The sequence below is a fragment of the Tigriopus californicus genome, chromosome 4, assembly GCF_007210705.1.
Source record: "Tigriopus californicus strain San Diego chromosome 4, Tcal_SD_v2.1, whole genome shotgun sequence".
NCBI classification, from domain to species: Eukaryota; Metazoa; Arthropoda; class Copepoda; order Harpacticoida; family Harpacticidae; genus Tigriopus; species Tigriopus californicus.
Genome location: NC_081443.1, coordinates 10,812,499 through 10,823,654, shown reverse-complemented (window position 1 = coordinate 10,823,654; position 11,156 = coordinate 10,812,499). Strand labels below are relative to the sequence as shown.

At 42.1% G+C, this 11,156-nt stretch overlaps 4 protein-coding genes across 4 annotated transcripts in view; 1 reads left to right on the top strand and 3 right to left on the bottom strand.

Annotated features, from left to right (window-relative positions):
- Window positions 1–2,333, bottom strand: part of LOC131879304 (protein-tyrosine sulfotransferase 2-like) — a 7,554-nt gene extending 5,221 nt beyond the window's left edge. Inside the window, exon 1 of the mRNA XM_059225582.1 lies at window positions 1,328–2,333. Within this exon, the coding sequence (XP_059081565.1) occupies window positions 1,328–2,275 (948 nt within the window). The 5' untranslated portion in view covers window positions 2,276–2,333. The remainder of the gene's footprint in view (window positions 1–1,327) is intronic.
- LOC131879305 (immediate early response 3-interacting protein 1-like) lies at window positions 2,264–3,278 on the bottom strand (the record flags this gene model as incomplete). The annotated part of the gene is given in 3 exon segments (XM_059225583.1): window positions 2,264–2,396; window positions 2,674–2,775; window positions 3,170–3,278. Coding segments are annotated over 3 exon segments (249 nt in total). The 3' UTR covers window positions 2,264–2,340.
- A 1,909-nt stretch (window positions 3,279–5,187) lies between these two features.
- Window positions 5,188–8,674, top strand: LOC131878722 (m-AAA protease-interacting protein 1, mitochondrial-like). Its single transcript, XM_059224822.1, has 3 exons — window positions 5,188–5,601; window positions 7,144–7,325; window positions 8,387–8,674. Exons 1-3 carry the CDS (start codon window positions 5,264–5,266, stop codon window positions 8,626–8,628), a joined length of 762 nt encoding a protein of 253 aa, XP_059080805.1. The 5' UTR covers window positions 5,188–5,263; the 3' UTR covers window positions 8,629–8,674.
- On the bottom strand, window positions 8,661–11,150 carry LOC131878721 (phosphatidylserine decarboxylase proenzyme, mitochondrial-like). The gene is made up of 3 exons (XM_059224821.1): window positions 10,328–11,150; window positions 9,474–10,261; window positions 8,661–9,276 (listed from the first exon to the last, which is right to left on the bottom strand). Exons 1-3 carry the CDS (start codon window positions 10,739–10,741, stop codon window positions 8,835–8,837), a joined length of 1,644 nt encoding a protein of 547 aa, XP_059080804.1. The 5' UTR covers window positions 10,742–11,150; the 3' UTR covers window positions 8,661–8,834.
- Window positions 11,151–11,156: the final 6 nt, after the last annotated feature.

Here is an 11,156-nt window from a genome sequence, read left to right as displayed (position 1 = left end):
TTATATAAATAAAAGTAAAGTATAATAAATAATCTTCTCGTCTTGAACTGCTGGGATTCCAATCCTGGTAGCGGTAAGGAAGTCCGCAAACAAAAAAAAAAAAATAGACCCACCACAGGAGCCAATTAGTCTTATGTACCTAACAGAGGCACAATATGACTCCCCACAAGACATAGATTCGAGTCCCGCAATCGGAAGTAAAGCTTATTTTTCTAAATAAAAGTAGCATAAAGTGGATAAAAATTGAAATCATTGCGATGCTCAGGTTTGTTTGGGAGATGAGTGTTATTTTTTGAATTCTTGTTATCGGATACAAATTCAATGGAAAGAGGGCCATGTGTCTACGTTTAATACAAAACAAGCAACATACTTGTTATCAATCTTTATCACTAACATTACTTGGGGACCTATTTTTGACTGTTAAATCTATCATTCTGGTATTACGATATTTCCGTTAAATTTTCATAACTAAATTATGGATCCAAGGATTACAATTGATTTTGAGGTACACATCAGGAAAACATTTCCAAATTTAAATGCTACTAATCACCTTTTAACGTAGCCTTTAATGCCCGCAATATAATGCTTTTTCAGTTCGTTTTGGAGTAGATTTCTTTGAGTGCTGTGGCAAGTCCGGCTCGAGTCCGAGTGTACTCGAGTCTTTTGACGTGACTCTAATAAAAGACTCAAGTCCGGCAAAAAGTCAAAAAAAATCCAGAGACTCGTTCTCGAATGCAGCAAAATTTAATGCAGAATTGATTGAAATTTTTCAAGACGATTTGAAATATATTTCATTGCTTAGCAAAAGTGTCACCCGGAAACATACTTGCACCTGATTTGGATGGAGAACTTACGTATTTTCTAATGAGATTGTGTGAAAAAAAGCTCAAAAAAAAGTCTGAGAAACTTTAAATCACCTTTTTTCCACTTTTTTTTATCGAACGGTCAATAAAGCCAACCATCAAAGTCAAGTGAAGTGTTGGTTATGTGCGCGTATAGTTTAAACGCATGAGAATCCATGGCATGACCGACAACAAAATTTTATCCCGAAAATTTAGCTGCTGAGTTTTGCGGCTGAAAATGACTCTTTTTGACAAATATCTCGTTTCTCACAGGNGAAGTGTTGGTTATGTGCGCGTATAGTTTAAACGCATGAGAATCCATGGCATGACCGACAACAAAATTTTATCCCGAAAATTTAGCTGTTGAGGTTTGCGGCTGAAAATGGCTCTGTTTGACAAATATCTCGTTTCTCACAGGAATAATAGAAGTAGTTTTTGCCCGGACCCCAACCAAAAAAAGCTAGACAATCACGCGGTCGACCTACCTGATCCGACGATCGTTCCACCTTGGAAAGTGAGATCCCATTGGGTTTATTGATTTGTTGCTCATGATGCAAAACCTCCTCTTTCCAAGGCAGTCCCAAGAACTTGAGGATCTTTTCCATCCATTCACGCGGGTGGAGCACCAGTTGTTCATAATACACTCGCAAGCATCCATCGGGACCGAGCTCGTTACACTGATCGTTCATGGCCGAAATGGCTGCGTTCCACTTGGTGAGACACTGCCGATACGACTTGAGATCGAACCCGGTGATGGTGACCTTCCGCGTGATGATCGAGTGAACACTAGCTCGCCCATCTCTCACCATGAACAGGAACTTTCCATTGGGAAACAGTTTCTTCAAATAGGTGCCCGATTTCAGAGTGAACGGGTCCTTGTTGCAAAGTCTCTCCGAGGGCTCTCCATGTCGAGCCACCACTTCCAGAATGAATGCACTGATCGCCGAATCCAGTACATCACCACCTAGGCCAGCCTCCTCCAGACGAGTGGCTTCTTTCTGAGATTTCATCCAGTGGGCCCGCATCTGCAAGATCCGAGGCACCACACGGGTTTCCTCGCCGCATCGAACGGCAGGATGAGCATCCAACATGGCTCTCATGAGGGTGGTGCCCGATCTGGGCACGCCTCCGATGAAGATCAGTGGAGATTGACGATCGTACTCGTGAACAGTGCCATCGGAGGCGATCATGGCCGTTCGGCGAGACATTTGAACCACGCCTCCGGAAGAGGAGGATCCATCTCCGGACTTGCTACCTCCATATTGGAGATAGTGAAGAATGTAGAGGACACTGATGGCCGTGGCCAAAAGAAGGACATAACGTTTAGTCTGACGAGTCATGGACATAGTGATCAAATGAGCTTTAGGACCGGATAGGAAGGTTGACATGGAATGTGACCCTTTACGAAATGGAGGGGGGGATAGGGATGGCATTCAAATTTTATTTTTTTTATCAATTATTTGAACGCGTCAGAGGCATAAAAACGAGTCTGCTTTCCTTAACCCAAGATGAGTTTCCACACAATCACCACACTATTAATGAAGATCAACGGGACTGGAAGGGAAGAGAGAAACACCGTAGATAAGAATAGTCGTTAAGATTGCAAGCCACATGTACACTCTCACTAATGAATGAATACAAGGAGCTCTGGAGCACACGTGTTCAAGAGGAAAGAGGAGGTAGAGTGTATATTTTGGCGACTTTTTTTCTAAAGGTGTCATTTGCTCTAGTCGTTATTTATGTCATGTCATGACACTCGCTTCAACCAGACGTGATCTTATTGTGGTGAAAGTCCTCCAATACATACAAATGGCACTTTATTCCAACTTACTTCTCATGACAGTTCGGGTAGAATGAATAATGTTGAGAAGTTGAGCTTTGACTCCGGGTTGTTCACCAAATCCACGAGAATTAACATCATTGGCCCAACCAACTATAAATAACGTCGTACAAAATCATGAATTAGTCAAAATCCTATCGATCCACGTTGGAAAGCTATTAGGGAACAGAGAGAGCTTTGCTTCAAATAGCTTTATGATGATCTCCAAGACCGGAAAGTTCCAATCCTCCTTCCAAACTAATCCCTAAGTCCCTTACAAGACCAATTCAAGGGGAGCTCTTAAAACAATTTCCAGTCAAGCTTGAGTGGGCATTAATCAAGCCTCGATGAATCATTGATGACATGCTGATGAGAACGAGGTTGGTCTGCTTCTGCTACATTCATTTAATGTGTTCATGGTGTTTCTCCATGATTTACTCTCCTCCATCTAGCATTGGTAGATCGGATTTCAATGCTTCATTCCTCAGATCCTTGATGGAAAACTTACTCTTAGCCAAAAATCGCTGTTCATGTAGGATGCAAATGGCATTCACGACCAAAAGGCCGGCCTCAATCAAGGCCCACAGAGTGAAGGCCATATCACTGAAGGGTCAGGTGTCGTCGCCTTGATCAGATGTAACTGTAAATGTGTCTGCCTGCAGTTCCAAGTATCAAGACCTCCCTGATAAGAGTGAAACGATGGGAAATGGCAACACTGCCGTTGTTTGACCTCAATTCACTTTCAGTAAGCAGATTCACAGAGAGTTAGTTAGTTTAAAGAGCACCGATTATTGATTAGGGCGAGATTTGAGGAGGTCCTCTCATCTTCACGCATGAACGTCACTCAGACTTGGTTTCAGAAACATAGAGTTCCTGTGCAGTGCCGCCAAACGAGGGAAGACAAAAAGTGCAGGACAAGTTGCTGAAAGGCACAAATCTTAGAAAATGGCAATGCACATGGTATTGCAAAGCTTAATTTCAAATCGAAAAGGTGGAGCAAGCCATGCATGTATTCTCTTTGTGAAGTAAAGGAGAAAAGAACTAACTGACCTGGAGTTGGGGAGCAAGAGTGCGCTTTACTTGGACTGAATTTGGTACTTACTTTAATTCATTGGCATGATTTGTAATATATGTAAAATATTGTAAATAGTAATGTGGTAGCATAACTTTGCGAAAAGGCCTTTGAAGCTATTTTGTTACACAATTCATTCGTTGAAAATCTTGTTAACTGTATGCACGCTTGTCTCCGCTCAATATTCAAACTCAGGTGTCCATGTGTTTTGTAAAAATTATTGCGGGTACAAATGGTATCTTGGGAAAAGAAATAACTGGAAATATCTCTTGTTGTTGCTAAATCTGTAGTTGTTTCAATTCTCACACATTGAATGACGCACTTTTAGCAGGATTATTGAAAGCGCAAACATTATGGAGGAAAACCCTGTAGAGCCTGTCACAATTTATCCAAGCAAACATATGGCAAAAGGCGCAAGTGTGGAACAAAATCGTAAGTTATGGAGGCTCTGTTCGTGTGGAAAAAGAAGAGGCCCTTAGTTGGGAAAGGGGGAGGCAGAAGATTTCTCTGAGTTTGCTTCAAGGATGGGTCAGGGTCGCTGGTCGCTATTTATAGAGGAACCTCTGTATTTAGTTAAGTCACTAGAGGGAAGGACGGAATTTGCCTATCGTATTGAGATTTTGAATGGTCATGGTGTGAAAAACGTGGAAGATTTTGGAATATTGAGGGTAGAATGGCTTCAAAAAGCGGTTTCAGGGCCCACAAAAGCCGACATAGTGTTGAAGTTGCCTTATTATTTATATTTATTGTTACGATTAAGTTTTGAGGAAAGTGTTCAAACAGGCCATTGCATATTTTTTTCATCTCCTCAAATCCTCAGAATTTCGTGTATTCCATTCTATGTTATTCTCGTTTAGATCTAAACTTTTCACGCCTAAAAATGCATAAAAAGCCAATTTTTCACAAAACACATTGCATGGAAATCAGGAGAATAGTTAGCTATAACTCGAATATGACCCAGTATATGATCCATCAAGTCACTACTAAATTCAATCTGTTGAAATTGTCAAGTAAAACAAAATAATCGACGTTGTTCTAAATGATTTAAGGAGACATAAACTTGGCATGATTATATTGGCCATTTGACTGTTAATGCCCGAATGTATCGGCAAAAGGTATAGCAACCCTTGAAACTTTTGAAGAACAGACGTGTAGCGAAACAAGGCATGAAACACGAAGTCTATGTATGTTGGCTCTAATGCCAAATGACCCAATTCTCTATTAGCACGAGTCTAGACCGTCTATTTTGATTTCAATCAATTAATTTATCTCCCCTTAGAATGTCACGGTGGAATCTTAGCACATTCAATCCATACAACTATGCTTCGTGTGCATTATCGAAATTCGAGGAACCCTTGAGAAGCGTTGCTCGTCTGCCACGCTGGCCTAGCCATCGCTTCAATTAAGAAATCTGCGGAACTGGAGCTATGTCATCCACTTAACCTCTTTTCAACATTCCTTTTTTCTCTTCATTCCCAACTTTGTTTGATCAGCTGTCTATTGTTGGAGCATGTTTTTGTGGTCGTAATTATGGTGTGGAACCTGACGCTTCGGCAGCAATTGGTGCCACCCCTCAAAAGGACATTAAGGCTGGGCACTTTGACTCCTACACAAGTGCCAATCAGTTCAGTTAACCAATGCTTGTCTACCTCTGCCCTCAGATTGAATCAAGATGAGGATGCGAAACGCAGATTCCTGCCCACATTAATGGACTTCCCATTTTTGGCCGCTCCGGAATTTACTCACACGGTCAGAAATTGGTTCCTCACTCATGTGATCATTCAACCCTATTTCGACCCTGATTTTAACTTGAGTGAATTCAAAGAGGGTGCTAGAAGAGCCGTAGTGGAAGTGTCGCGATGTTTAGCAGAAGGAATTTCATTGCGAAATCATGCCATGTTTTTTCATTTACAAATTAAGTTCTTCATCACTCTATTACTTGGCATTACAAATTAGGAGCAAAAAAGGTAAAGCTGCAAATAATGCAATTCCATTCTTCAATGTGGACTTTTTATATTTGCCGAAAACTCAGCTGCTGACAATGGTCCAACGATGTCTGTTTGTTTCTTTGTAACGAAGTCAGATGGCAGCTCTCTCGCTTGATCTGCCATCTGATGGTGAGTGTCCCAACTGAGGGATATTCCCCGCTTCGTCGTCAAAGCCACATTAATTCTTACCTCACCCTCGCGAATGACAGCAAGTTCGCCCATTTTATGCTCAAGCAGTAACTGATGTTGCAGTCAAATGCCACAAAGAAGCTTGAAGTCGGTCAGCCTGGGATCGAACCAAGGTTCGCAAATAGGAGGGCGGATGTCCTGTCATCACGGAAGCGAAGCAAGCCTCTTAAACGTGAAACTTTATTCATAATTAATCCCAAAGTTGGGAACAATGTCTCGTCCAGAAATGCCTGGAAGTAATCAGTGCCTTCAACACCAATGAAAAGTTAACATTGTTTATCTCTAGACAACCCTCTTCAGAATTACGTTTTGTGTGGACTTTCTTACCATAACTGAAAATGGAGTCTCCCCACCAGTTCGGAGAAGAAATAATTACCTGTCTTTTTTAGCTACATATTCATATTATATCTGATCTACCTGGGAATTAGAGTTGGCGGATCTGGTTAGTCCTAAAGAGTAAGTTAGATGAGAAATTTGGGTCAAAAAACGTGTCCCAATTTGACTAGCAATCCAGCTACAGGATAAGCAAGCACATCTACATATTCCGTACGAAATGCTTGAGAGTAGCCAATTCGACCAATAAAGAAGACGGCTTCCTAATTATTCAATTTCCTGCCTGCAATGGACGGATATTTATATTATACTGGACCTTCTATTTTTCAAGACACATACCATTTGTTGAACTGCCTATAACAATGCACGAATACAGTGAATGAAAATTTTCAGCTATTATATAGCAAATTAATTGTTATAAATACGAGCCACTGCATTGTATTTTTCCCTCTGTTATCAACTTCTCGAGCCGAATTTGAATCTTGGATTAATAAATAAGATATCTGGGTCCAAACTCATTTTTTGTTCGCTCTGTCAAATATTGGATCGAATTATCTCCAAGCATCCGATGATCTAAAAAATTAGCCAGTTTTAAACAAGACGGTGAAATATTTATCATTACTAATATCTCATCATACGAGCAGTTCTCCTGCCTCACTACCAACCAATGCTCTTTTTTTTTCGTCTCACGTGATGTCTTGAGTGGTTCTTTAATAAAATATTTTGCTAACATATCATAAAATTACCCGGATGACAGCACTGCCTCTGGAGGATTTAGAAACTTATTATTTGCACCCCAATGGTTGAATACTATATCTCATTAGGGTAAGAATGCTAGAGATTTGTGTTTAACGCATTCACATAAGAAAAAACATGGCATGGTTAAAAAATGGAATGCCTTGAAGGTGATTTGGAACCATTGGAAAGCCTTCTGACGCCCGAATGCCTGAAAACAGTGAAAGAGAACTTATCCCTCTTCAGTATGATCCAAAGACAACGTCTTAATTTGGAACCTGAAGATGTAACTTCATCCTTCATTTATCAAATTGGGATCCTCATGAACGACGAGGATGAGGAAAATGGTTAGTCTCCTTCTGTCTATTTTTTCCTCACATATTTCAGACTAGTTCTAACCATCGTTAATTGTGCGAGATTTACTCCCGATAACCCTTGTATTAGTTCAATATTTTTTGCTAATGAAGAATCTTGCTACATTGTTGATAAATCGTGAAAAGCGTCTGATTTCTCCAAAAAGAATGTCCTGCTGTCTTTCATTTTTTACATCTCAATTTCTCCGAGGATTTTCGAGCAACACTCTTTTTTATTGATCCGTGTTCTAAAGGGGTTTCACTACCTTTATCATTTAAAGCGATAGTTACTGCTTCTCAGCTGAATTATTTGTATCCAAGAAAATATGTTGAATGTTCTAACCTAATTTCAAAAGATAGGTCTTTGATGTATTTTATTGTTCAAATAAAAGGACTGCGTTAAATCAAAGCCAATATTTGTCTTCCCATAAACCGACCGAATTGTATAAACAATTCCAAAATAACGCAACGTTTTGCACTATCTACATAGAGACCATCAATCTTTTTTATTGCATGAATAACGAATGAAAAGAGCTCCCCAACTGGCTTCCTGTTTTGTCCCGTTCTTTCAAAGGCCGCTCACATTAAATCATTTTGGGCCCATAGCCTTGAGAAAGCATGGAATGAGAATAATCCAACTCAATTCCACAATCAAGGATGGAATCTAGAATTTTGTCTTCATTCATGTTTGTATTACTTGAACACCGTCGAGCTTCATTCCAAATCCCCTACGTTGTTTCTAAGCAAGACAATAAATGCCTAGCCTGCCCAAGTTATTTCAATTTGGCAAACAGATCCTCGCTTTTTCACTAGACGAATTACTTTAGTGTACTTTGTGAACGATTCACGCAAGTCATACGATTTGAGAATCCAGGATCAAAGGTCAAATGATGGGCTTTGTACTAAAGCACATCTCAAGCAATGTTCCTTGGACATCAAACTATTGTCTCGATCAAATTATGTAACGCTTGACATAATAGTTAGCGTCTAACGGATCCATGGGAAGTAAAAATAAGTCTGTAAACCAAAACAAGACGTGTTCTTGGACATTTCAGAGTCAAATCGCCAAGAACGCCACGTCGAAATCACTTTCGTAGCGCATGCCGTTCGTGGCTACGAAGAAGTTGTGGAGAATTCCAGCAATCTTAGGGATATCAAGGAGAAGCTAGACAAGCGTGGCGGACCCCTGATCGTCAACTTTAGATTCATCCGAGAGTTCACCAAAGGCATTGAAGATCAATGGACCATAAACGCTCTCAACTATTTTTTCCTGAAAGAGGCTGCTGAGTCTTCCTGATTGATATGACATCGAAGTAATAAAAATGCCCATTTTTACCGACAAATATAGTTTATTCTGTGGAAGTCCGAATAAGGCTGCCAATTGTTGGGTTCCAAATGATACTAATATGATGATAATAAGTATGGATTATTGCACATGAAAATGAAAAGGGGTGATATTTAAATGAGGATGAAAAGAGAGAGACAAAACTTCAAAGTCCAGTGTTACATGGTCGCCAAAGGCTGTCCCATTTGGACTTTAAAGAAACTCAAATCCTTGGAATTCTGGATGTCCTTGTCCCACGCGAAGCTCTTGGGAGCTTCGAAAAGTAACACCAAGGTGGATCCAAACTTAAAATGTCCAAATTCGTCACCCCTTTGCATTTGAACGGGATCCGGATAAATTCTTTCGTTGAAATGGAAGGTCCGGCGAGAGCACGCGGTTGCCATCGTGCATTCGCGTTTCAGGGTGACTGCTTGGTTGGTCCTCAATTCTGGGTCAAAATCGGCATGAATCGAGCCCACATTCGTCGCTCCCACAGCTGTCATGGAGAAGAAACCGTGTTCCCATTGTCCCATCCAAGCAACTCGCTCGTTGACGTGAAAAAGGCCAGGAAAGGCCGACACCATATTGGGCTTGACACTGAGAAGTTCACCGGGGAAATGTCTGGCAAAAGAACAGAAAAGTCAACGTTAACTCGCGGGAATGATTCAACGAAAGCTCTGTACTATCACGTACTGTTTCGAAAATGCGACTGGGGACGCAATAACGTACAAAAGATGGACCAATCGTTTGTTCAGGGACAACAGCACCTGATACGACGCATCAAAACGAACAGAAAACGCACTTTAAAAAAGTCTCACCTTCGCTTGGATATGCTCCAATCGGCCGGGGAGTGGAAACGATGGTAATCTCCCGGAGAGAGGTAAATGACCCACTGAAATAGAGCTGTACTGCCATCTTTGTGCTCCATGAGCCTGGAGAGACACTCCTGAGTGGAAGCAGCATGAAGAGACCCGTGATTGCCCTCGACGCTTTCTAGTCCGAGGAAATAGCTCAAGGAGTAATGTACGCCTTTGACTTGTTCCAAGTATCCCGATTTGAACTGGCCACTGAAGGTCACGGTTCCATCGGCGGGAGATACCACTGCACTATCCAAGGCAATGGGTCGGACACCGTCCTTGAGCTTTCGGCAGAAGAAATCTCCCAGGCTGATGTACTGGCGAATGGAATCCCGCTCGGCTTCCTCCAGACGACATCCAAACAATCGGATGTAGCACCAAATCACCACCCACGTCACCCACAACGGGAACAATGTAGTGGCATTGATGAGATGACCCACGTTCCGGGAGAGTACCCTCCATGGCATCCGGCGAAGACTTCTGACATGCCAGCTGACCGCTGGCCTCACCTGATGCTCAATTTGTTCTAGGAGACTGGAATCACACTTCTCGCAATGGCGTTCCTGTCCACGGAGCCAAGCTTTCCGACTGAAGAATTTGTGGTATCGCCGATGGTACTGATTCCAGCACAGGAATCCCAAAACAAAGAGAGCTAAACTAATTCTCAGATTGGCCTCGGATAGTGGTTGAATCACAAGGAGCATCGGAAGACAAAGAGGTCCAAGCCATTGAGCGAAGGATTTTTCCCGCTGAAAAAAGGAGTATCAAAATTCGTGAAACTCCGAAAATAACGTGGTCTAATATTCAGTTCTTACCATTCGACGAGCTCGGGTGGCTCCCCACGCATAGTAGTAGGAGTTTGAGCTCTTCATCTGTTTCCAAATCTTCATGGATTCATCTGTGTAGTATTTCGAAGATGGGATCGGAAGCCGGAGGTAGGAGCTGTAGGACCTCTTTAGTGGCACTGAAGACCCGTCCTTGGAAGTGGAGCAACGCCTTTGGGTGTTCACTCCAGAATTACCCACGCCACCGTTGATCTCACTTTTTCGCCGTTGTTGACACATGATGGAAGAAGTATTGTTGCTGGAGTTGGAGTTGTCGTCCTGTAGATTAGGTTCGTTCCCCACCTCACAGCAGTCACAGTATTCGAGTGAAGATGGAAGGGATGACCAAGCTTCAATGAACTGTACAGCAGCGACCCTCTCGTTCAAGTGAGGGACCGGGCTCATGTTCGATCGTCTCTTTATACTGATTCTGCAGGATCTGTGGAAACGACTCCCACTCCCTGGACCTGTACTAATGAAGTCTCTTAGTACAGCAGTATTCCTGATGCCCACTCCTTGTGCGAATGATTTTCATAACACTTCCTCTCGAAAAAAAGAGTTACCACGAGCAAATACAAGGGACGTCTTATTAGAACAGGCGGTGGGGTTCAGTTGAGCTACGCCACCCCACACCCAAACCCTTGGAATCCGCTCGATCGAATGGCACTGGAAGACTTTCCTATGGCACAAAAAGTTTCGAGAGAGGAACCAGAGACCTCGAGAGGCTCAGTCGGAGGCTCTAGATGATAGGTGCACGACTGTATGGATGAAGGGATGGAAGAAATGAGCCTCCTCCAAAACGTTCCCTTCAACGCGACCA

Bases quoted from the DNA above. Each gene is read 5' to 3' on its own strand.
- LOC131878722 (XM_059224822.1), top strand. From the start codon at position 5,264: ATGGTGTGGAACCTGACGCTTCGGCAGCAATTGGTGCCACCCCTCAAA. The intron at 5,602-7,143 runs AGAAGGAATTTC...AATGGAATGCCT, and splicing joins GAAGTGTCGCGATGTTTAGC to TGAAGGTGATTTGGAACCAT. The intron at 7,326-8,386 runs GTTAGTCTCCTT...TGGACATTTCAG, and splicing joins CGACGAGGATGAGGAAAATG to AGTCAAATCGCCAAGAACGC.
- LOC131878721 (XM_059224821.1), bottom strand. From the start codon at position 10,741: ATGAGCCCGGTCCCTCACTTGAACGAGAGGGTCGCTGCTGTACAGTTC. The intron at 10,262-10,327 runs GTAAGAACTGAA...TCCTTTTTTCAG, and splicing joins CCACCCGAGCTCGTCGAATG to CGGGAAAAATCCTTCGCTCA. The intron at 9,277-9,473 runs GTGAGACTTTTT...TTCTTTTGCCAG, and splicing joins TGGAGCATATCCAAGCGAAG to ACATTTCCCCGGTGAACTTC.